General features: G+C 40.7%; 2 protein-coding genes across 3 annotated transcripts in view; one reads left to right on the top strand and one right to left on the bottom strand.

Moving 5' to 3' along the window:
• Positions 1-21,030, top strand: part of LOC147578237 (uncharacterized) — an 85,675-nt gene that overhangs the window by 2,471 nt on the left and 62,174 nt on the right. The window lies entirely within an intron of this gene.
• On the bottom strand, positions 17,184-19,214 carry LOC112864860 (beta-1,3-galactosyltransferase 6). The gene is given in 6 exon segments (XM_086715179.1): positions 17,184-17,479; positions 17,482-17,739; positions 17,742-17,883; positions 17,885-18,057; positions 18,060-18,135; positions 19,098-19,214. Coding segments are annotated over 6 exon segments (1,062 nt in total).

Below are 21,030 nucleotides of genomic sequence, written 5' to 3'. Positions count from 1 at the left end.
TCTTTCCATAATTTGGCTGTTGATAGCATTGCTGTAAACATTGGGGTGTGTGTGCCCCTTTGAATCAGCATTTTGTTTTTTTATCCTTTGGATAAATTCCTAGTAGTGCCATTGCTAGGTCAGAGAGTAGTTCTATTTTTAATTGTTTGAGGAACCTCCATAGTGTTTTCCAAAGTGGCTGTACCAGTTTGCATTCCCACCAGCAGTGCAAAAGGATTCCCCTTTCTCTGCATCCTCACCAACATCTGTTGTTTCCTGAGTTGATAATTTGAGCCATTCTGAAAGGTGTGAAGTGGTATCTCATTGTGGTTTTGATTTGTATTTCCCTGATGATGAAGGGTCTTTTCATGTGTCTGTTTGCCATCTGAATGTCTTTGGAAAAGTGTCTATTCATGTCTTCTGCCAATTTCTTCCCTGGATTATTTGTTATTGGGGTGTTAAGTTTGGTAAGTTCTTTATAGATTTTGGATGTTAACCACTTTATCCAATATATCATTTGTGAATATTTTCTCTCATTTTGTCGGTTGCCTTTAAGTTTTGTTGATTGTTTCCTTTGCTATGCAGAAGCTTTTTATCATGATGAGGTCCCAATAGTTTGTTGTTGCTTCTATTTCCCTTGCTTCTGGAGACGTGTCAAGTAAGAAGTTGCTACGGCCTAAGTCAAAGAGGTTGTTGCCTGTTTTCTCCTCAAGGATTTTGGTGGTTTCCTGTCTCACATTTAGGTCTTTCATCCATTTTGAGTTTATTTTTGTGTATGGTGTAAGAAAGTGGTTCAGGTTCATTTTTCTGCATGTCGCTGTCCAGTTTTCCTAGCACCACTTGCTGAAGACACTGTCTTTATTCCATTGGATAGTCTTTCCTGCTTTGTCAAAGATTAGTTGGCCATATACTTGTGGGTCCATTTCCGGGTCTCTATTCTGTTCCATTGATCTGAGTGTCTGTTTTTGTGCCAGTATCATACTGTCCTGAGTATTCCAGCTTTGTAATACAGCTTGAAGTCTGGGATTGTGATACCTCCGGCTTTGGTTTTGTTTTTCAGGATTGCTTTTGGCTATTCTTTTCTGGTTCCATACAGATTTTAGGATTGTTTGTTCTAGTTCTGTGAAGAATGATGGTGTTATTTTGATAGGGATTGCATTGAATATGTAGATTGCTTTGAGTAGTATTGACATTTTAATAATATTTGTTCTTCCTATCCAGGAGCATGGAATATTTTTCCTTTTTTGTGTGTCTTCAGTTTTTTTCATAAACTTTCTGTAGTTTTCAGTGTATAGATTTTTCACCTCTTTGGTTAGATTTATTCCTAGGTATTTTATGGTTTTTGGTGCAATTGTAAATGGGATCGATTCCTTGATTTCTCTTTCTATTGTGTCATTATTGATGTATAGGAATGCAACCGATTTCTGTGCATTGATTTTATATCCTACAACTTTGCTGAATTCATGGATCAGTTATGGCAGTTTTTTGGTAGAATCTTTTGGGTTTTCCATATAGTGTATCATGTCATCTGTGAAGAGTGAAAGTTTGAACTCCTCCTGGCTGATTTGATGTATTTTATTTCTTTGTGTTGTCTGATTGCTGAGGATAAGACTTCCAATACTATGTTGAATACCAGTTGTGAGAGTGGACATCCCTATCTTGTTCCTGACCCTAGGTAGAAAGCTCTCAGTTTTTCCCCATTGAACATGATTGTAGTGTTGGGTCTTTCATATATGGCTTTTATGATCTTGAGGTATGATCCTTCTACCCCTACTTTCTTAAGGGCTTTTTATCAAGAAAGGATGCTGTATTTTGTCAAATGCTTTCTCTGCATGTAATGGGAGGATCATGTGGTTCTTGTCCTTTCTTTTATTGATGTGATGTATCACATTGATTGTTTTCTGGATATTGAACCATCCCTGCATCCCAGGTATAAATCCCACTTGGTCATGGTGAATAATTTTTTTAAAGTAATGTTGGATTTGGTTGGCTAATATCTTGTTGAGGATTCTTGCATCCATGTTCATCAGGGAAATTGGTCTATAGTTCTCCTTTTTCATGGGGTCTTTGTCTGGTTTTGGAATCAAGGTAATGCTGGCTTCATAGAGTTTGGAAGTTTTCCTTCCATTTCTATTTTTTGGAACAACTTCAAGAGAATAGGTATTAACTCTTCCTTAAATGTTTGATAGAATTCCCCTGGAAAGCCATCTGGCCTTGGACTCTTGTTTTTTGGGAGATTTTTGATTACTAATTTGATTTCTTTACTTGTTATGGGTCTGTTCATTATTTCTATTTCTTCCTGTTTCAGGTTTGGTAGTTTCTATGTTTCTAGGAATTTGTCCATTTCTTCCAGATTGCCCATTTTATTGATGTGTAATGCTCATAATATTCTCTTATTATTTGTATCTGCTGTGTTGGTTGTGCTCTCACCTCTTTAATTCTTGATTTTATTTATTTCAGTCCTTTCCTTTTTCTTTTTGATCAAACTGGCAAGGGTTTATCGATTTTGTTAATTCTTTCAGGGAAGCAGCTTCTGGTTTCATTGATCTGTTCTACTGTTTTTGTTTGTTTGGTTGGTTGGTTGGTGGGTTGGTTTTGATAGCATTGATTTCTGCTCTAATCTTTATTTAATTTCCTGTCTTTTGCTGGTTTTTGGTTTATTTGCTGTTCTTTTCCAGCTCCTTAAGGTGTAAGGTTAGGTTGTGTATCTGAGACCTTTCTTCCTTCTTTAGGAAGACCTGGATTGCTATATACTTCTCTCTGCTGAGTCCCAGAGGTTTGGGGCTGTGGTGTTATCATTTTCATTGGCTTCCAGGTGCTTTCGAATTTCCTCTTTAACTTCTTGGTTATCCCATTAATTCTTTAGTAGGATGGTCTTTAGTCTCCAAGTATTTGTTATCTTTCCACATTTTTTTCTTGTGGTTGATTTTGAGTTTCATAGCGTTGTGGTCTGAAAATATGCACAGTATGATCTCAGTCTTTTTGTACTTGTTTAGGGCTGTTTTGTGTCCCAGTATGTGATCTATTCTGGAGAATGTTCCATGTGCACTGGAGAAGAAGGTGTATTCCTTCTGCTTTAGGATGCAACTGCTTTAGGATGCAATTTTCTGAATGTATCTGTTAAGTCCATCTGGTCCAGTGTGTCATTCAAAGCTATTGTTTCCTTGTTGATTTTCTGTTTAGGTGGCCTGTCCATTGCTCTAAGTGAGGTGTTGAAGTCCCTACAATTGTGGTATTATTATCAATGAGTTTCTTTATGTTTGTGATTAATTGATTTATATATTTGGGTGCTGCTGCCACATTTGGAGCGTAAGTGTTTACAATTGTTAGGTCGTCTTGGTGGATAGACCCCTTAAGTATGATATAATGCCCTTCTTCATTTCTTGTTACAGTCCTTATTTTAAAGTCTAGATTGTCTGATATAAGTATGGCTACTCCAGCTTTCTTTTGTTGACCATTAGCATGATAGATGGTTCTCCATCCCCTTACTTTCAATCTGAAGGTGTCTTTAGGTCTAAAGTGGGTCTCTTGTAAACAACATATAGATGGATCTTGTTTTCTTATCCATTCTGTTACCTTATGTCTATTTATTGGAGCATTTAGTCCATTGACATTTAGAGTGAATACTGAAAGATAATGAACTTTTTTCCATTGTGTTGCTTGTAGAGTTGGAGTTTCTGGTAGTGTTCCCTAGTCCTTTCTAGTCTTTGTGCTTTTGGTCTTTTTTGTTTTGTTTTGTCTTTTCTCCCTTCAGAGAGTCCCCCTTAAAATTTCTTGCAGGGCTGGTTTAGTGGTCACGAACTCCTTTAAGTTTTGTCTGTCTGGGAAACTTTTTCTCTCTCCTTCTATTTTGAATGACAGCCTTGCTGGAGAAAGAATTCTTCACTGCATATTTTTTTTCTGATTCAGCACACTGAATATATCCTGCCACTCCTTTCTGGCTTGCCAAGTTTCTGTGGATAGGTTTCTGCAAACCTGATCTGTGTTCCCTTGTAGGTTAAGGACTTTTTTTCCCTTGCTACTTTCATGATTCTCTCTTTGCCTATTTTGTGAATTTGAGTATGATATGCCTTGTTGATGGTCAGTTTTGTTGAATCTAATGGGAGTCCTCTGTGTTTTCTGGATTTTGAGGTCTGTGTCTTTCCCCAGGTTAGGAAAGTTTTCTGCTATGATTTACTCACATAACCCTTCTACCCCTTTTTCTCTCTCTTCATCTTTTTGGGACCCGTATGATTTTGATGTTACTTTTTAATGAGTCGCTGATATTTCTAATTCTTAAATCATGCTCTTTTGCCTTAGTCTCCCTCTTTTTTTCTGCTTCATTATTCTCCACAAGCTTGTCCTCCATATTGTTGATTTACTGCTCTGCCTCATCCATCTTTGCTGCCGTGGCCTCCATTCATGATTGCAGCTCAGTTATAGCATTTTTTTTATTTCTTCCCTGACTAGCTTTTTCTTCTTTTATATCCTCAGAAAGAGATTCTAATCTATTTTTGACCCCAGCTATTATTCTTATTATCATGAGTCTAAATTCTGGTTCAGACATCTTGCTTGTATCTGTGTTGATAAGTCCTTGGCTGTTGTTTTTTCCTGCTCTTTCTTTGGCATGTATTCCTTCATTTCATCATTTTGAAGGAAGAAAGGGAATTAATAAGGGAAAAAATTTAAAATTAAGAAATTAAAAACAACACAGACACAGAAACAAAAATCAAATAAATGTTGCTAGGTCATATGTCTTTTGGTCTGGTTGTTGAAAAGAGCTTGATGGATTAGAGAAGAAAGGAAAAAAATAGAGACAAAGGAAAAAAATGGAAAATGTTTGCAAATTTAAACAATAAATACAAAGAAATAGAACAAAATGAAATTATGGAGGTAAAATAGAATTTGAAATATTTTCAAAAAAGTGGAAATATAGTAGAATAAAATTAAAGAAAAATATTTTTAATAAAAATAAATTTTTCTTTTTCTGTATTCAAGCAAAAGAAAAGAAAAAGAAAACAAATTGAATAGCTGGACCAGTGAAAAGTGAAATTACATGTTTCCTCTAGAAGTCAAACTATGAAGCACTTTATAAAAGTCCTTAAACTAAGCAGGCAGAGGGGTGTTCCTGAAGAGCCAGGTTGTCCCTGTTGGGCAGGGCTTAGTGTAACAGCTCCATTCTCCACTAGATGGTGCTGCTTAGCTTACTGGGTTGGATTGTTGTAGTGCTTGTAAGTGTGTATGCACATGTGTGGGAGGGATGAAAATGGCGTCACCCAGCTACCCAGTCTCTAGTATCCAAACTCTGTTTCCCCAATCAGCAATAGCACACCTGTCCTTTGTCTTTGGCTTTGGCTTCCATCCACTCTCTGCTTTTACACTATGACCAAGCTGTCAGGTTGCCAGGCAGCACCTCCCTCCTGAGTTTTATCTCAGATGCAGCTGTGTTTCCCGACCCCTCGCTTCTGAGGGACTGCGGATTTGACCTGTTATGACCCTCTACGGGATGGTTTCACCCAGCAATGGCCAGGTGCCATCCTCCCCAGGGATGTTCATGGGACCATGCTGTTGCGGCTGTCCAGAGACTGCAGCTGGGTCCAGCCCGCCCCAGAAAAATTTCATGCAATCATGTAGCAGCAGTATTTCAGGGATTATGGAAAATCACAACACACATCTGGCACCAAGCTTCACCCTTAACGACCTTGTTCCAGCACCAGCAAATGTGATTGCTCCCCAGACTCCATTACGACCTTTGCCTGTGGGGTGGCCACACAGCCTGTACCAGATGTCCTCCCAGAAGGGGAACCACCTCTCTCCGTGTCACGAGGACCCCCTGGACCTCACTCTGCTCCTGGAGATTTGCCTTTCCCACCAGAGTACCACCAGGTATCTAGCTGTGGAGTTCAGACTGCACTCCCCCTGTTTATAGAGTCTTAATGGAATTTAAACCCTCTCCTTTCTCCCTTCTCCCTTTTTAGTTCATTCCCTGTGGCTGTTTCCACTTTTCCACTTTCTCTCTACCTCTTTTGTGTGTGTGGGTGCTTTTCCCGTACTCTCCCCCCGACTGCATCCTCTTTCTGCAAGCAGAAACACTCCCTGCCCTCCACGGCTTCTCTCCCCCAGTTCACCTTTTTGTGCTGCGTACCTGCTGGGTTCTGTGATTCAGGTTGTGCAGGTTGTTGTGTTACTCCTCAAATCAGTTTTCTAGGTGTGCAGGATGGTATAGTGTTTATCTGGCTGCATTTCAGGGACACGAGATGCCAAAAACATTCCATGCTGTTCCACTATCTTGGCTCCTCCCCTGCCCATTTCTTTACTGGATTATTTACTCTTTGGGTGTTGAATTTGCCAAGTTCTTTATAGATATTAGATACTGCCCTTTATCAGATATGTCCTTTGCAAATATCATCTCCCATTCTATAGGCTGCCTTTTAGTTTTGCTGATTGTTTCCTGTGCTGTAAGGAAGTTTTTTTATCTTGATGAAGTTGGAATAGTTCATGTTTGATTTTGTTTCCCTTGCCTCTGGAGGCATGTCTAGTAAGAAGTTGCTGTGGCTGAGGTCAAGGTGGTTGCTACCTGTGTTCTCCTCTAGAATTCTGATGGTTTCTTGGCTTACATTTAGGTGTTTCTCCATTTTGAGTTTATTTTTGTGTATGTTGTAAGAAAGTGGCCCCATTTCATTGTTTTGCCTGTTGCTGTCCAGTTTTTCCAGCACCACTTGTTGAAAAGACATTTTCCCGTTGCATATTCTTTCCTACTTTGCCAAAGATTAATTGTCCCATATAGTTGTGGGTTCAATTCTGGTTTTCTATTCTGTTCTTTTGGTCTAGGTGTCTGTTTTTATGCCAGTGCCATGCTGTCTTGATGACTACAGCTTTGTAATATAACTTGATGTCTGGAATTGTGATACCTCCAGTTTTCTTTTTTTCAAGATGGCTTTGGCTATTTGGGGTCTGCTGTGGTTCCATACGAATTTAGGGTTGTTTGTTCTAGCTCAGCAAAGAATGATGGTGGTACTTTGATAGGAATTGCATTAAATTTGGGTAATTTAGACATCTTAACAATATTTTTCTGCCAATCCATGAGCATGGAATGTTTTCACATTTCTTTGTATCCTTTTCAGTTTCTTTCATAAGTGTTTTCAGACTCCAAATTTTTTACCTGTGCGGTTAGGTTTATTTCTAGGTATCTTATGTTTTTGGTGCAGCCGTAAGTGGGATCAATTCTTGATTTCTCTTTCTGCTGCCTCATTATTGTTGTGTAGAAATGCAACACATTTCTGTATGTTGATTTTATATCCTGTGACTTTATTGAATTTGTATATCAGTTCTGGCAGTTTTCTTTTGGAATCTCTTGGCTTTTCTTCATAGAGTCTCATCTCATCTGCAAATAGTGCAAGTTTATTTCTTCCTTGCTAATTTGGGTGCCTTTTATTTCTTTTTGTTGTATGACTGTTGAGGCTAGTACGTCCAGTACTATGTTAAATAACAGTGGTGAGAGTGGACCCCTGTCTTGTTCCTTAGTCTAGAAGGAAAGCTCTCAGTTTTTCCCCATTTAGGATGATATTAGCTGTGGGTTTTTCATATATGGCCCTATGATGGTGAGGTATGTTCCCCTTACCCTGCTTTGTTGAGGGTTTTAATAATGCATGGATGTTGCACTTTGTCAAATGTCTTTTCTGCATCTATTGAAATGATCATGTTCTTATCCTTTTCTTAATCAATCACTTTGATTGATTTGCAAATATTGAGCTACCCCTGCAGCCCAGGAATAAATCCCACTTTATAGTGATAAATATTTTAATGTATTGTTGGATTCAATTTTCTAGTATCTTGTTGAGAATTTTTGCATCCATGCTTATCATAGATATTGGCCTGTAATTTGCCTTTTTAGTGGGGTCTTTGGTTTTGGAACCAAGGTAACGCTAGCTCGATATAATGAGTTTGGAAGATTTCCTTCTATATAGATGTATATATTTTTTTTAATTTTATTATTATTTTTTTTTTTTGGAAGAGTTTGAGAAGAGTAGGTATTAACTCTATTTTAAATGTCTGGTAGAATTCCCCCTGGGAAGGCATCTGCCTTGGACTTTTGTTTGTTGAGCGATTTTTGATTACTGATTCAATTTCTTTGCTGGTTACAGGTCTGATCAAATTTTCTGTTTCTTCCTGTTTCAGTTTTGGTAGTTTGTATGTTTCTAGGAATTTGTCCATTTCTTCCAGATTGCCCAGTTTGTTGGCATATAATTTTTCAGAGTATTATAATTGTTTATATTTTTCTGGTGTTGGTTGTGATCTCTCCTCTTTCACTGATGATTTTATCTATTTGGGTCCTTTCTCTTTTCTTTTTGGAGTCTGGCTAAGGGTTTGTGAATTTGTTAATTCTTTCAAATAGTCAGCTCTTACTTCCATTGATCTGTTCTACTGTTTGTTTTTTGTTTGTTTCTATACCATTTATTTCTGCTCTTATCTTTATTATTTTCCTTCTTCTTCTGGCTGTAGGCTTCATTTGCTGTTTATTTTTTTTATTTTTTTTATTTTTTTAATTTTTTTTTAACGTTTATTTATTTTTGAGACAGAGAGAGAGAGACACAGCATGAACGGGGGAGGGGCAGAGAGAGAGGGAGACACAGAATCGGAAACAGGCTCCAGGCTCTGAGCCATCAGCCCAGAGCCCGACGCGGGGCTCGAACTCACGGACCGCGAGATCGTGACCTGAGCCGAAGTCGGACGCTCAACTGACTGAGCCACCCAGGCGCCCCCATTTGCTGTTTATTTTTTAGCTCCTTTAGGTGTAAGGTTAGGTTTTGTATTTGGGACCTTTCTTGCTTCTTGAGATAGGCCTGAATTACCATATATTTCCCCTTACAACTGCCTTTGCTATATCCCAAAGTTTTTAGATTATCATGTTTTCATTTTCTTTTGCTTCCATATATATATTTTTTATTTCTTTAATTTCTGGCCAACCCATTCTTTCTTTAGTAGGAATTTCTTTAACCTTTATGTACTTGAGGACTTTCTAAATTTTTTCTTGCAGTTGACTTCAGGTTTCATAGCATTGTGATCTAAAAATATGCATAATATTCTCTCAATCTTTTTACACTTGCTGAGGACTTATATGTGACCCAGTATATGGTCTATTCTAGATAATGTTCCATGCGCATTCGAGAAGAGTGTGTATTCTGTTGCTTATCTGTTAAGTCCATCTGGTCCAGCGTGTCATTCAAAGACCTTGTTTCCTTACTGATATTTTGCTTACATGATCTGTCCATTGTTGTAAGGGTGGTGTTAAAGTCCCCTACTAACATTGTATTATTTTCAATAGTTTATTTACATTTGTTATTAATTGATTTCTATATTTGGGGTTCCATGTTGGGGACAGAAGTATTTACAAATGTTAATGCTTCTTGATGGATAGACCCCTTAAATATGCTATAATGCCCCCCCTTTTTTTTATCTCTTTACAATCTTTGTTTTAAAATCTAATTTGTTTCTTGTAAGTATGGCTACTTTGGTTTTTTTGACATCCGTTAGCATCATAGATGGTTTTCCATCCCCTCACTTTCAATCTTCAGGGGTCTTTGGGTCTAAAATGACTCACTTGTAGGCAATATATAGATGGATCTTGTTTTGTTTGTTTGTTTGTTTGTTTTTATCTGTTCTGATGCCCTGTGTCTTTTGATTGGATCATTTAGTCCATTTACATTCGGAGTCACTATGGAAAGATACAAATTTAGTGCCATTGTTTTACCTGTAGAGTTGGTGTTTCTGGTGATGTTCTCTGGTCCTTTCTAGTGTTTGTTGCTTTGGTCTTTTTTTTTCTCCACTGAGTCCTCCTTAAAATTTTGTGCAGGGCTTTTAAGTGGTCATGAACCTTTTAGCTTTTGTCTGGGAAATTCTTTATCTCTCTTTCTATATTGAATGACACCCATGCTGGATAAAGAATTCTTGGCCACATATTTTTCCCATTCAGCACGTTGAGTATTTCCTGCAGCTTGTTTCTGGCCTGCTATGTTTCTGTGGACAGATCTGTTGCAAAACTAATTTGTCTTCCCTTGTAGGCTAAGGACTTTTTTTACCCTTTTGCTGCTTTCAGGGTTCTTTCCTTGCCTGTATATTTTGTGAATTTGACTATGATATGCCTTGGCAATGATCAGCCTTTGTTGAATGTAATGGGAATTCTCTGTGCTTCTTGGATTTTGATGTCTGTTTTCTTCCAAGATTAGGAAAGTTTTCAGGTATAATTTGGTCAAGGGTACCTGGTTGACTCAGTCAGTTAAGTGTCCAACTTTGGCTCAGGTCATGATCTCACAGTTCATGAGTTTGAGCCCTGCGTCAGGCCCTGTCCTGACAGCTCAGAGCTTGGAGTCTGTTTCAGATTCTTTATCTCACTCTCTCTATTTCTCTCTCTGCTCCTCCCCCACTCGTGCTCTGTCTCTGTCTGTCTTAAAAAAATAAACATTAAATTTTTTTTTTTTAATTTGGCCAAATAAACCTTCTGCCCTCTTTCTTTCTCTCTCTTCATCTTCTGGCATCCTATGATACAAATGTTAATGTTATTGCATTTTAATAAGTCACTGAGTTCCTTAAGGCTGCCTTCATGGTCCATGACCTTTCTTTCTCTCTTCATTTCATCTGTGCTATTTTCCATGATTTTATCTTCTGTATCACTGATATGCTGCTTTGCCTCTGCTGTCCTTGATTTTATGGCCTCCATTTGTGATTTCATCTTAGTTATAGTATTTTTAATTTCAGCTGGACTAGATTTTAGTTCTTTTATCTTTGCAGTAAGGGATTCTCTAGTGTCTTCTGTGCTTTTTTCAGGCCCAACTAATAATCTTATAATTGTTTTAAATTCTAGTTCAGACCTCTTACTTATATCTGCATTGATTAAATCCCTGGCCATTATTTCTTCCTGTTCCTTTTAAGTGAATATCTTTTAGATGAATTCCTCCATCTTGTCATTTTGGAGACAGAGGGAAACAAAAGCAAAATAAAACACAATAAAACCTAAAAATTGAATTAAATTAAAAATAAAGTACACAAAGGAAGCTAGATCCTACGTGTGTTTTAGTCTGCTTGTTATGAGAAGCTTGATAGAAAAAAGGTAGAAAGAAAGAAAAGGAATGGATTACATTACAATTTTTAAATACATATATAAAATTAACAAATATGTAAAAAATTTTTAAAAACTTAAAAATTGCTTTCTCTATCAGCAAAACAAAATAGTGAAACAAATACAAAAAACAAACAAAGGAAGCAAGATCCTTTTTCCCCTAGAGGTGAAGCTTTGTAGCAGTTTATGATCAGTAGACTAAATCACTATGGATGAGGGGTTTGTGCTGGTCTTCTGGGGGAGGAACCTGCTACTCTGATTCTCAGGTGCAATTGCTGTAGTGGAGACGTGCCTGCAGGGAACAGGAAGGTAGTGCTTGGTGTAGTGGCTTCTGTCTGCTTGGTGGTGCTGTTTAGCTCACTGAGATAGTTCAAGCTGGTGGATAAGGGGAAGACATTCTTTACCCTGTTCTCTCTTGGGAGCAGGAAATGCAGCCATCCCTGTTCGGTGAGCCATCAGAGACACTCAAACAGTGACCCCACCTGTGTCCCTGGTTTCCATCAGATCTCCACCTTCATCTTGTCTCTGAGCTGTCAGCCTGCCAAATGCCACAGCACTCCTGTTTTTTAACTCAGGCGTGGCTGTGTTTCAAAACCCCATGCTACAGAGACCCTTGTACAGAGACCCTTGTAGAAGACCCATACTGGTCTTCTGGGGGGAGGGTAATACTGCATTGTGGCTAGTGCCATCTTGTCATAGAAGACCGTAGAAGACCATCACCCAACCGTGCATTTTATCAGAGTTTATGGTAAATCACAACACATAGCTGGTGCCAGGGATTGCTGCTCTCAGTCTCCATCTTTGTTCCTATTATGGTGAGCAGGATAGCTTGATGATGCCCACAGGGCCCTGTGTCTGTGGAGAGGCTATATCATTCTCCAAAATGCACTCCAAACAGGAGAATCACTTCTCACCGTGTGACCCTGGGGACCCTCAGGCTTTCTGCTACTGGGGCTCAACACTGCTCTCCCACCAGAACACTGCTCAGCTCCCCACGCATAAACCACAATTTCATAGACCTCCAAAACTTTGGAATCTGCACTCTGTTGTTTATAGAAGACTGGCAGTGTTGTATTTTTCCTTGTCAAAGGTTTTGGGGAGTAGTTTTCTTGTATAGTCCTCTGTGCATGTTTTCATTTTTTTTTTTCTGTGCTTTCTCTCTCCTCCTTCTCTCTCCTTATTCCCAACACAGTCAGGGCTCCCTCCCCTGGGGTTTGACTGCAGCCCTTTTCTCCCATGAACTCTACCCAGGTCCTACCTTCTACGGGTAGTTTTTCTGGTTTGTAGAAATGCAGCTTTGTTCTCTAAGATTTCCAATTGATTTCTTGGGTGTTCAGGATGATTCAATATTAATCTAGCTGTTGAAGTGAAGAGATGAACTTAGGGTCACCCTGCTCCTCTGCCATCTTACCTTCCTGCAAAATTACTGTTTCTTTAAAAGGTGAGTTTTCCAGGGCACCTGGGTGGCTCGGTTGAATGTCCAACTCTTGATTTTGGCTTGGGTCATGATCCTAGGGTTGTGGGATCCAGCCCTGCATTGGGTGAGCATGCTCTCTCTCTTAAAAAAAAAAAAAAAAAAAAAGGCTTTTCCAAACTATTTTTGCAAATGTTGTATTCCTTGTCATGTGTGACCATGATGTCTCTGTTCTACTATCTACATGTTTAGCCAGTGCCCTGACAGAGTTCTCCTTAAATACTTGGACCCAAAAGGAAAATACAAGTGTTTTGTCCCTTTAAATTCTTTCTTCAGACAGTAGAAATCACTTCTGTCTGAGTTTAAAATGGTCACTCTCTGTGCTATTTCTTAAATGAATAACCAAACCAATCAGATCAAAATGTAAACCTAGGGGCGCCTGGGTGGCGCAGTCAGTTAAGCGTCCGACTTCAGCCAGGTCACGATCTCGCGGTCCGTGAGTTCGAGCCCCGCATCAGGCTCTGGGCTGGTGGCTCAGAGCCTGGAGCCTGTTTCCGATTCTGTGTCTCCCTCTCTCTCTGCTCCTCCCCCGTTCATGCTCTGTCTCTCTCTGTCCCAAAAATAAATAAACGTTGAAAAAAAAATTTAAAAAAAAAAAAATGTAAACCTAGATTTTGGAGGACAAAGCTCATCTGGAACTAACAAGCCACAGCAGGATATGGAACAGAATCTCAATTTCTAGCTTCTGCATGGCTGGGGCTTAGGGCTGATAACTACTATGCCAAGCATTTAAATTTACCAATATTTAAATGCCAAGCATTTAAATTTACCAGCCTCTTTCTTCCTCAGGGACTCCACTGATCACTTCAAATTTTCAACTAGAGTAGGTTTCCAAAATAGTGATTTTTGACAGTTTTTATCATTTCAGTATTGGTTTTGCTGGAGGGATGGATTCTTGGAGCTTCTTACTGCACCATTTACCATTTTGTGACTCTTTGTTTTCTACATTTCTGTGTCTTTATTTTTTTCTCCATTTCTGTGTTACTGGCTTCTTATGTATTAAATAGGTATTGTTGGGCACCTGGGTGGCTCATGATCTCGCAGTTCGTGAGTTCAAGCCCCATGTCAGGCTCTGTGCTGACAGCTCAGAGCCTGGAGCCTGCTTCAGATTCTGTGTCTCCCTCTCTCTGCCCCTCCCCACTCGTGCTCTGTCTCTCTCTCTCCCTCAAAATAAATAAACATAAAAAAATTTTAAGAATAGATATTGTTTATTCTACTGGTTTAACTCCTATGTATTTTTGTGTCACTTTTTACTTACTTCCTTAGTGATCACTCTGGGATTATAAGTACTTTTTAACTTAAATCATTTTAGTTCACATTAGTACCAACTTAATTTCAATTGTATACAAACATATTGCTCCAGTATGGCTATGTTATCTCCCCATGCATTTGTGGTACCATTTTCATATACATTATGTCTTTATAAGGTCTTCAATTTTAAGCCCTTCAACACAATTTTGTAATTACTCTTCTATGCAGTTATGAATAGAAGATTCAACTGCATACATGTCTGACCTGTTAGAGACAGATTGTCAGTTTTTTGTTTGTTTGTTTGTTTGTTTTGGTCTGGGATGATCTTAATTTCACCTTCATTTTTGAAAGATAGTTTTTATGGACTTAGAATTATTGGTTGATGGTCTTTTCTTTGATTTTGAATAAGTCATTCCATTGCTCATGGGTCTTCATGATGTCTGCTGAGAAGTCAGTGGTTAATCTAAATGTGGATCCCTTAGGAGTAATTGTTTTCTACTACATTCTTTTAATTTAATTTAATTTTAATTCCAGTATAATTAACATACAGTGTTATATTAGTTTCAGGTGTACAATATAGTCATTCAACAATTCCATGCATCACACAATATTCTCATAATGACAAGTGCACTCCTTAATCTGCATCACCTATTTTACCCATCCCTCTGGTAACCATCAGTTTGTTCTCTATAGCTGGGAGTCTGTTTCTTGATTTGCCTCTCTCTCTCTTTCCCCCTTTGCTCCTTTTTGTTTGTTTCTTAAGTCCCATATATGAGTGAAATCATATAGTATTTGTCTGTCTCTGACGGACTTCTTTTGCTTAGCATGATACTCTTTAGGTCCCTCCACGTTGTTGGAAATGGCAAGATTTCGTTGTTTTTTATGGCTGAATGATATACCGATGTGTATATAAACTACATCTTCTTTATTCATTCATCTGTAGATGGACACTTGGACTGTTTCTGTAATTGAGCTGTTGTGAATAATGCTGCTATATACACAAGAGCACATGTATCCCTTTGAATTAAGGTTTTTGTATTTTGGGGGTAAATACCCAGTAAGGTGATTACTGGATCATAGGATAGTGCTATTTTTAACTTTTTGAGGAAACTCCAACCTGTTTTCCACAGTGGTACGCAAGTTTGCATTCGCACCAACAGTGCAAAGGGATTCCTTTTTCTCCATAGCCTCATCAACACATGTTTCTTGTGTTGTTGATTTTAGCCATTCTGACAGGTGTGAGGTCTCACTTTAGTTTTGATTAGCATTTCCATGATGATGAGTGATGTTTTCATGTGTCTGTTTGCCATCTGGATGTCTTCTTTGGAGAAATGTCTGTTCATTTCTTGTTCACATTTTTAATTAGATTATTATTATTATTATTATTTTTTTTTTTTTTTTTTTTTTTTTTACTGCTTTCAATGTATATATAAGTCTGGCTTTTGACAGTTTGACTTTGATGTGACTATGTGTGGATCTCTTTTTGTTTATTGTAATTGAAATTCATTGCTTCTTGGATAAGTAGATTACTATTTTGCTTTAAATTTGGGAACTAATTGGTCTCGAAATAGTTTTGAAATGTGCCCCTTTCTCCTTTCCTTCTGGGACTCCTTTACTGTACATCTGGTGCACTTGATGGTGTTTCAGTGGACTCTGACATTTTGGGTTTCTTTCTTCTTCTTTTTCTTTCTTCTTTCTTCTTCTCTTCTCCTCCCTTCTCCTTCTTCTCCTCCCTCCTCCTCCTTCTTCTCCCTCCTCCTCCTCCATCCTCCCCCTCTGTCCTCCCCCTCCCTTCTCCCTTCTTCTTCTCCCTTCTTCTTCTTCTCCTCCCTTCTTCTCCCCTCTTGTCCCCTCTTCTCTTCCCTCCTCCCTCTTCTGTTTCATCCCTCAGATTAGATCATCTCAATTGACCTGTCTTCAAGCTTACTGCTATTTTTCCCTGCCAGTTCCAATTATTTGTTGACCTTATTTAGTGGCTTTTTAATTTCAGTTATTGAAGTTTCTGTCCAGAAGTTTTATTTGGTTTCTTCATTGAAAGTTTTTTATATGGTGAGATGTTATTCTCATGCTTTAAAAAAATTTTTTAAACATGTTTTTTCATTTGCTAAGCATATTTATAACAGTTATTTTAAAGTTTTTACATGTAATTCCAACATTTGAGCTCCTTGGGGACAGTATCTAGTGACTGTTTTGTTTTGTGTGGACTGTACTTTCTTACTTCTTTGCATGATTCATAATTTTTGTTAAAAACTAGTTATTTCATTTTTTGACAGTTTTAAAATTCTTCCACATTTAAATACGCATGCAGCAATGGCTCTACAACGCAAGTTGTAACAATGGATTAATCCACAAATTCCACGTTCTGAAGAAAAATTTGCCCTTAAATAATTTTAAAAATACTGAGACCCACACATTCCCAACTTAAAACCTCATCTACACAAATTTACATTATTTATAAATAAGTCACAGGCTAGCCCTGAATTACATTTGTCACAAATTCACTCTAGAGCAACACAGAGCAAAATACCATTGAAGCTAAGTAACATAACACAAAGTTAAATTTTAAACTTACACATGACAAAAGATACCAACGTGACATATTAAAGAAGGTAACCTAACGCAGGAAATCTATAGCAATTTTGATAAATGCCATTGGAGTGCAACGCAGAGCTAAGCTGCAACATGTAAGGGTCCAAGGGTCATTTCCCTGCAGCCACAGCTCTTGGTGCAGGGATTTCCTAGGTGGATGGTCAACACAGGATGTAGGAAATGACACAGTCCCCACCCCTGAACAAGTCCAGATTCTTTCTTTGGGGTCAGGGTCTGCAAGCGCCTGTCAGCTCCAGCCTCTGGCTGCTTGCCCCTACCTTGGGAGAGAACAGCAAGCGGACAGGCTGAGGTGGGGCTGCAAGCCCCTGCTGTCTGCCATCACACCCCAAACCGGACATCTTCCCAGTCTAGGCCAACACTGCCTGAAATCCAGTGACAAGCATTTGTACCTGGACATCATGTGTTGTCCTGGCAAGTACCATGGGTCTCCCAGACCCCGAACAAGATGCTCTTTGAGTGAGGCCCCATGGTGGCCACTGGGGTGTATAGCCCAGGGTGCCTACCAGAGTTGGGATCCAGGAGCTGCCCACTGCTGCTTGGCTTCTGCCTGAAAACCCCATTTGGCGCTGAATAAACCAGGTCTCCTGGGCGCTGGACTCATTTTGAACCACTAGCCAGAACCTGCCAGCTTTGTCCATGCGAGGCCAGCGGGAGGCCACTCATCATCTGCCCCACCGGCCCCTGAATGACTGGCTGTGCCGGCCACCTCCCAAAGCATCTGTCCTGGCTCCCAACAGTGCTGTTGTGACTGTGGCAGGTCAGCTAGGCTGCAGCTCAGGGGAGGCCCTCCTTCCTCTGACAGCATTGTGGGGGAGGCGCCCGCCAGTCGAAGACGTAGGAAAGGCGCAGCTGCATGTCCTGCTTGCACAGGTGGTCCTCTCCCACCAGGGCCTTGCGCTTTTTCAGCATGTCCTCCAGGTTCAGCTTGCGTGTCACTGGGTACAGGTCACTACAGCCGCTGGACTTGGACTCGGTGTGGAAGCAGGGGTCGTACTCGTGCCGGACACCCATTGATGCCGGCCAGGTGCCCAGGGACACCTCCTCGCTGTGCCACGTGTGCAAGTGCTCAAGCTGCGGCACAGGTAGTGCACCAGGTCCGCTGAGAGCGCAGAGCCACTGCTCGGCGTGTACGGCAGGTAGTAGTCACAGAGCTGTCAGATGGCTTTGTGCCAGTGGCCCTGAGGCTTGGCACTGCCGCGGCCTAAAAGGAAGCCCCAGTTGAGATGGTGACCGTCCCTGGGGTCACGTGTGCACAGCTCTGCCAGCAGCTCGCCCTGCCCCGCAAACGCGTCAGCATCCGCCTTTAGCATGAATGCAAAAGCCACATGCCCTCCAGCCAGACCAGCGTGGCCGGTACCTTGGCCATGAGGTTCTCGCACACGTGGTGCAGCCGGGGGAGCAGCAGGTCACCGTGCTGTGCCTGCTCGCGTGCCAGGGCTAGCCGCTCCTCGGCGCCCAGGCTGCCTGTGCCCACTGGCAGAATGTGCCCGCATGTCACCCTGGCTGCTGGGCCGTGCGGCCGCCTCCTTTGTGTGGTGCACCACACAGTGCCGTGCGGCTGCCCACGGCGCACGGGCCAACGGTACCGCCAGGAAGGTGGTGGCCCGTGCTGACCCAGCGGGAGGAGGGCTGCGGCCTCTGGCAGGCTAGGGCCAAGAGCCGCACAGCAGGCCAGGTAGAGAAGTCCGGCACTGCAGAGCACCAGGCCACCCAGGCCCAACACTGTCTAGTGCCACCAGGTGTGGTATAGTAGCTTCAGGACACTCCCCCGGGACATACCAGAGGCCCTGACCCTGCGGCACAGGCAGAATCCGCTGACAGTGGAGGCTGAGGGCCAGGGCAAAAACTAGTTATTTTACATAATATAATATAGGGACTCTAGAAATCAGCCCTCCCCTCTCCTCCCCCCTCACCCCCCACTTCCAAAAGCTTGTTAGTTTGCTGTTTGATTACTTATCTGGATCAATACAATGCATTCCCTATTCTGTCTACTGTGGAGCCGGAGCCGACAATATTTTTGGTCAACTTCATAGTCAACCAGTGATTGGCAGAAACTTCAAAGCAGTGCCGGGGCACCTGGGTGGCTCAGTTGGTTAAGCGTCTGACTTTGGCTCAGGTCATGATCTTGCGGTTTGTGAGTTGGAGCCCGGCGTCAAGCTTTGTGCTGACAGCTCAGAGCCTGGAGCCTGCTTCGGATTCTGTGTCTCCCTCTCTCGCTGCCCTGCTTGTGCTCTTGCTCTCTCTCAAAAATAAAAATAAACATTAAAAAAAATTAAAAAAAAAAAAACAACTTCAAAACAATGCCTTAAAGCAATGAATCGTCCCCATTTGAAAACAGGCTCTGTAGGGGCGCCTGGGTGGCGCAGTCGGTTAAGCGTCCGACTTCAGCCAGGTCACGATCTCGCGGTCCGTGAGTTCGAGCCCCGCGTCGGGCTCTGGGCTGATGGCTCAGAGCCTGGAGCCTGTTTCTGATTCTGTGTCTCCCTCTCTCTCTGCCCCTCCCCCGTTCATGCTCTGTCTCTCTCTGTCCCAAAAAAAAAAAATAAATAAATGTTAAAAAAAAAAATTAAAAAAAAAAAAAAGAAAACAGGCTCTGTGTACATGTTGCAGCATGCCCTCGGTGCTCTGGTGGTTTATAGTTCTTTCTTAGCTTTCATTTCCTGCTTGTGAGAGATTAGGGTCTTTTACATTGTCTTCCTGAGCTTCCATGCCTGCTTGCATGTGTATTCTGCCCTCTAGACCTCTATGTGTAACCATTTGTGCACATCGATTCCCTGGATTTTCCGATATAATTTTCTTGGCCATCTTTCTAGCCCTTCCTAGTTTTTCTGCCTGAGGCAGCTGCAATTTGACACAATCGCTGTTATTTATTTTTGACTAACAGCCAGATGTTTCCTCACTGTGTGAACTCTAAGTCAGTTCAAAGCTGGTGAATGGGCATTTCCAGGAAGCTTCCAGACAGGTCAAACAGTGACAGTTCTCTGGTAGTGGGCTTTTTTGGAAACTTCCCAAACAATTGTCCCTTCAGTACCTACTACACTGGGGTTTCTTTCCTTTTCCCTTTCCTTTCCTTTCCTTTCCTTTCCTTTCCTTTCTTTCTTTTTCTCCCCTCCCCCTCCCCCTCCCCTTCTCTTTAGTTGCTCTTGCTCTTAGGCCTCTAAGTTTTAAGACTACCACTGATCTGTGGAGGTGACTAGGAAAGAGCATCCTCAGAGCTCACAGTTCTTACTGAGATTCACTTGTTGTTCTTGAAGAAATGCTCTCCAGCTTCTTGAAGCCTTGGGTGATTTCCAAAGTTTAGAAAAAGTTGACGTTGACCATTTGCCACTGTTCTCTCCCCCCATCCCCCCCACCCCCGCCCCACCACACCCCTCTCAGAGTGGATATTCAGAAGTCCTTACTTGACTGTTCCTAAAGTGTTCTCCAAGACACTTTTGAGGAACAAGTTTAGAGTTTGAAAAAGTGGGCTGAAAATACACAGATTCTTGCCAGGTGAGCCAATTATTTAAAATAAATCTCTTTCTCAGGAATCTAGTTTTGGAAGCAGGAGGTGAGAAAATGAGTCTTACTTACAAAAACCTATGAAAATAATGCATCTGGTCTATGTATTTTTAACATGGGTTCTAAAAAATTCAATGAAAAAGAAGAGTTTTTTTAAATCAAATAGTGCTGAAACAACTGAATAACAAAATAGAAACAAACTGCCACTTAATCTAATACTTCACACAAAATATTTACTTTATATAGACATCCATTTAAGAATGCTAAAACTATAAAATTTATAAAAGTATGAGTAATTTTAGCAGTATTGGGGGTAGACATAGTTTTATATATATGTAACATAAAAGGCTTGAGTTATTACAGTGGATAAGTTAGAGTTATCATAATTAAAATTTTCTGCTTCAGACACTCTGATGATTGATTTCCTGTGTCCAGCTTGGCTAAGCTATGGTACCCAGTTGTTCGGTCAAACACTAATCCAGATGTTGCTGTGAAGGTACTGTTTTAGATGTGATTAACTTAAAAAAAATTTTTTTTTAATGTTTTTGTTTATTTTTGAGAGAGAGAGAGAGAGAGAGAAAGAGAGAGAGAGCGAGCGGGGGAGGGGCAGAGAGTGATGCAGGGCTCAAACTCATGAACCATGAGATCATGACCTGAGCCAAAGTTGGACGCTCAACTGACTGAGCCACCCAGGCGCCCCTAGAAGTGATTAACTTTTGTAATCAGTTGGCTCTCAGTAAAGCAGATTATCCTCCATAATGTGGGTTAGCCACATCCAATCAGTTGAAGGTCTTATGAACAAAAACTGAAGTTTCTCAAGAAGAATGAATTCTACTTCAAGAACATAACAATTCTGAGTGAATTTTCAGTCTTTTGCTCTGCAATGGAGATTTTGGACTCAATACTGCAACATCAAATTCTACCTTAATTTCCTATTTGCTGGCCTCCCCTATAGATTTCCAACTTGCCAGCCCACACAATCATGTGAGACAATTTTTTCAACGTTTATTTTATTTTTGGGACAGAGAGAGACAGAGCATGAATGGGGGAGGGGCAGAGAGAGAGGGAGACACAGAATCGGAAACAGGCTCCAGGCTCCGAGCCATCAGCCCAGAGCCCG

The sequence above is a fragment of the Puma concolor genome, chromosome C1 (genome assembly GCF_028749965.1).
Source record: "Puma concolor isolate L17-30 chromosome C1, mPumCon1.1.hap2, whole genome shotgun sequence".
In the NCBI taxonomy this organism is placed as follows: Eukaryota; Metazoa; Chordata; class Mammalia; order Carnivora; family Felidae; genus Puma; species Puma concolor.
The sequence above is the reverse complement of the archived record's forward strand: the minus strand, read 5'-3'. Positions and strand labels throughout refer to the sequence as shown.